Source organism: Nicotiana sylvestris, chromosome 2, assembly GCF_000393655.2.
Source record: "Nicotiana sylvestris chromosome 2, ASM39365v2, whole genome shotgun sequence".
Classification (NCBI taxonomy): Eukaryota; Viridiplantae; Streptophyta; class Magnoliopsida; order Solanales; family Solanaceae; genus Nicotiana; species Nicotiana sylvestris.
This window is the reverse complement of record NC_091058.1, coordinates 118,964,447-118,969,339: the sequence shown is the minus strand read 5'-3', so window position 1 is coordinate 118,969,339 and position 4,893 is coordinate 118,964,447. Positions and strand designations below refer to the sequence as shown.

Below are 4,893 nucleotides of genomic sequence, written 5' to 3'. Positions count from 1 at the left end.
GTTATATCAACTCACTTTAAAACTTCTCGAGCCAATACGTTGACCCCAGTCCAATTTATACCCGCCAAATAATTGATTCTACAACAACCAGTGCATTTTAATAAATTTTAAAGTTTTACACCTAAACATGGAATTTACTCTTGATAGAGAGGAAGAAGGAAACTAATTATTCTATTCTTACCGACTACTACTTTAGGATAATTGGCAATAGGAAATTTTATATACCTGAGTTCAAGAATTAGTGATTTTTAAATAACCCTAGATTTTCCGTTGACTGCGTGAATTGTTCGCTGCTTCTGTTTCTTATTTTCGTGCGTCCGTTTCTCAAGTTCTGTTTCTTAAGCTTTTGTATGTTTTGGACTTTTGGTTTGTTTTGACTTCCATCAAGGCTTTATGCCTTTGATTTGGTCGCTGGAACAGAGGAGTACTATATGGGCTTTAAACCAAATTCTTAAAGACTTACTTTGCTTTTTTTTTTCCTTTTTTTTTTGATACTCACTTCTAATAATTAATAATATTAAAATTAATATTATTTCCCTAATTTGTACATCCAATTGTTTATAAATAGAGAAGTAACTCAAAATTCAATCACAAAAGTTTAAATCCGTAATAGGAGTATAATTTAAGGAAAAAATAATTCATATATTTAGCGAGTCTTGAAACTTTTATAAATTTGCGGAGTATTACAATCTTCCCTCCTTAAAAAAATATTCGTCCTCGAATGTTTCTAGAGTCTTATTCTTAAGTTAACAATCATTCTTTAGGTCCTTGAACCTCTTAAGTTTTCTTAAGCACTACCCACTCTTCCAAGGGACTCAAAATTTTTGCTAACACCCTAAATTTTCAAATATTTCGGTAGAGTTTCCCTTATAAATTGGACTATCCAAAAAATATCCATGTCACAAATATCACAACTATACCAACAACAACCAAACATACCATAACAAGTCATTCATAGGCACCATACACAACTCATAAATTAATTACTCACACTCTGGCAAGGAGGTACCACAATAACTAACAAGAATCTAAAGCACATCACTTTAGCACAAGTAAATTACTTTAATGAATTAAATATACTATGGCATAAATTAAATTACTACAACAACTAAGTATGATCTAGGAAGGACATAAACACTTGCTAACTTGTATTTAATAAATGAAATATAAATGTCAAGCCAAACTTAGGTTCACATACCTTGTTACTCAAATAAATATGGATATTCCTTCCTCATATCTTCCTCGACCTCCCACGTAGCCTCTTTTGAATCATGATTACTCCATAAAACCTTTACCGATGTTATATCCTTTGTTCTCAACTTTCTTATTTGCCTATCAAAAATTTCTATAGGTACCTCTTCATAAGTCAAGCCTTCTTTAATTTCTATGGTATCGGTAGGTATTATATGCGACTCATCATGAATGTACTTTCTAAGAACAGACACATGAAAGACAGGATGAACAGAGGATAACTTAATGGGAAACACTAGCTCATAAGCCACGTTTCCCCTTCTTTTCTATAATCTCATAAGGTCCAATAAATCTAGTACTAAGTTTCCCCTTCTTACCAAACCTCATAACTCCTTTCATTGGTGAAACTTTCAAAAATACCTTGTCACCAACCATGAACTCTAAATCACGATGCCTCTTGTCAGAATAAGACTTTTGACGACCCTAAGCCGCTTTCAGTATTTTTCTGATTAGGTGGACTTTCTCTAAGGCCTCACAAACAAACTCTGGACCAATCAATGGCACCTCTGCTGGTTCAAACCAACCCACTGGAGACCTACATCTCCGCCCATACAACGCTTCATAAGGAGCCATACCAATGATGGCCTGATAGTTGTTATTGTAAGAAAATTCTATAGGTGGTAAGTGATCATCCCAATTACCTCCAAAATATATAACACACGTATGCAACATATCTTCGAGAGTCTGAATGGTCCTTTCTTCCTGACCATCAGTCTGTGGATGGAAAGCAGTGCTCAAATTGACCTTGGTACCTAATCTTTTCTGAAATGCCTGCCAAAAATGCACTGTGAACTGAGGGCCTCTGTCAAATATGATTGAAACTGGAGTACCATGCAATCAAACTATTTCTTTGTTGTACAACTGCGCATACTGCTCTGCGGAGTCTGTCGTCTTTACTGGAAGAAAATGCGCGGACTTTGTCAGTCGGTCTACAATAACCCAAATTGAATCATGCTCACGGTATGTGCTAGGTAGACCTACTACGAAATCCATATTAATCATCTCTCACTTCCACTATGGTATCTCTATATCTTGAGCTAGGCCACCAGGCCTCTAATGCTCGGCTTTGACTTGCTGGCAATTCAAACATTTAGCCACATGATCTGCTGCTTGCTTCTTCATTCCTTTCCGCCAATACAACTCTTTCAAGTCCAGATACATTTTGGTAGCACCTGGGTGGATAGAGTACCTCGAACTGTGAGCTTCTTCCATTATGTCCTTCCTAAAACCATCTATATCAGGCACACATAACTGATCATTCAACTTCAGAACTCCATCACTTCCTAGAGTGAAAGCAGTGATTTATTTGTTTCTAACTTCTTCTTTTAACTTCACTAAGTATGGATCTTCGTCTTGCTTAGCCTTAAAATGCACAACTAAAGAGGATTGCGCTAAGGCATAAACAACTATACCTCCTTCTTCGGTCTCATCCTGTCTAATTCCATCATTTGCTAGTTTTTGAATTTCTCGACCCAAAGTTTGCCTTTGCAATGCAAGATGGGCCAAGACACCCATTGACTTCCTACTAAGTGCATCTGCTACCACATTAACTTAGCCCGGGTGATAAAGGATATTGATGTCATAATCTTTCTATAGCTCGAGCCACCTTCTCTGTCTCAAATTTAATTTTTTTTACTTGAAAATGTACTGGAGGCTTTTGTGATCTGTAAACACTTCAGAATGCTCACCATAATGTTAATGTCACCATATCTTTAATGCAAACAACACTGCTGCAAGATCCAAGTCGTGTGTGGGGTAAATCTTTTCATGATTCTTTAACTACCTGGAAGTATACGCAATAACGTTTCCATCTTGCATAAGAACACAACCAAGGCCCACTGTGGAGGCATCACATTACACTGTGAATCCACCCCAACCTGTCGGCAAGGTTAACACAGGTGCAGTGGTCAACCTCTTCTTTAACTCTTGAAAACTCTGCTCACAAGCATTTGACCACTGGAACTTAACTGCTTTCTGAGTCAACTTAGTTAGTGGAGCTTCAAGTGAGGAAAACCCCTCTACAAACCTTCTGTAGTAGCCAGCTAACCTCAAGATACTCCTGATTTTGGTTGGTGTTGTTGGCCTACGCCAGTTCTTGACTGCTTCTGTCTTCTGAGGGTCTACTTTTATTCCTTTACTAGATACCACGTGGCCTAAGAATGCCACTGACTGCAACCAAAACTCATATTTTGAAAACTTGGCATAAAGCTCATTCTCCTTCAAGGTCTGCAAGGCTATTATGAGGTGTTCAACATGCTCATCCTTGCTCTTAGAGTATACCAAAATATCGTCTATAAACACGATAATAAAGGTATCAAGGAATGGCTTGAAAACTCTATTCATGAGGTCCATGAATGCAGCTGGAGCATTTGTCAACCCGAAGGACATTACTAGAAATTCATAGTGCCCGTAGTGAGTTCTAAAGTTTTTTTTAGATATATCTTCTTCTCTGATTCTCAACTGATGGTACCACGACCTCAAGTCTATTTTTGAAAAGTACTTTGCATCCTGAAGTTGATCAAATAAATCATCAATTCTTGGTAGTGGGTACTTATTCTTAATGGTAACTTGGTACTTGTTCTTAATGATAACTTTATTCAACTGCCTATAGTCGACACATATTCTGAGGGACCCATCTTTATTCTTGACAAATAGGACCAGGGCACCCCACGTTGAAACACTCGGGCTAATGAAGCCCTTGTCAAGAAGGTTTTTCAACTGCTCTCTCAACTAATTAATTTTTGTTGGACCCATCCTATAAGGAGGTATGAATATTGGCTGAGTGCATGGCATGAGATCAATGCCAAAGTTTATGATTCTTTCAGGAGGAAGTCCGGGTAGGTCATCTGGGAAAACTTCTAGAAATTCTCTAACAACTGGCACAGACTGAAGAGCTGGTGGTTCTGATTCTGGATTAATGATGAGAGCTAAATAGGCGAGACACCTCTTACCGATCATTCGTTGTACCTTAAGGTAAGAAATAAACTTTCCTACATGCAATGTTGAACTACCCTTCCACTCTAAGAATTCTTCATTTGGAAATTGGAAACTGACTATCTTGGCACGACAATCTAACATGGAATAGCAGGAAGACAACCAATTCATACCCATGATCACATCAAAATCCACCATTTCTAACTCTATGAGATCGGCTTTAGTGTTGCGACCTTGGACTGAAACTATACAACCTCTATAGACTCTTGTGACTTTCACTAACTGGCCAACTGGAGTAGATACTAGGAATGACTCACTAAGTTGTTCAGGTTCTAGTCCGAGGTTAATTGCAAAGTATGCAGTCACATATAAAAACGTTGAACCTGGATCCATTATGGCATTAGCATTATGTTAGCAGACTAAAACCAAGTTTGTCATGACCCATTTTCTGAACAAGCCGGGACGACACTCAATCACTAAATATGACCGAGTGAACCATCTCCGCTTATCAAATCTATTATAACTGCAAACTTAATATGCAACAAGGCAATACTCTAACCAAATACTTTTAATTAATTTAAATATTTAAATAAATCAACTACAAAACTTCATTCATAGTAACTACTGAATTACTGCTTAGTTATTATCAAAAACATCTGAATCTTAACCCAACGACGATGTCTATGAAGGCCTCTACTGATAAACTGA

General features: G+C 37.4%; 1 protein-coding gene across 1 annotated transcript; it reads right to left on the bottom strand.

Moving 5' to 3' along the window:
- Positions 1-3,981: 3,981 nt before the first annotated feature.
- On the bottom strand, positions 3,982-4,578 carry LOC138885480 (uncharacterized). Its single transcript, XM_070166434.1, has one exon. The coding sequence runs from the start codon at positions 4,576-4,578 to the stop codon at positions 3,982-3,984; it is 597 nt and encodes a 198-aa protein (XP_070022535.1).
- Between the last annotated feature and the right edge of the window lie 315 nt (positions 4,579-4,893).

Bases quoted from the DNA above. Each gene is read 5' to 3' on its own strand.
- LOC138885480 (XM_070166434.1), bottom strand. From the start codon at position 4,578: ATGGATCCAGGTTCAACGTTTTTATATGTGACTGCATACTTTGCAATT.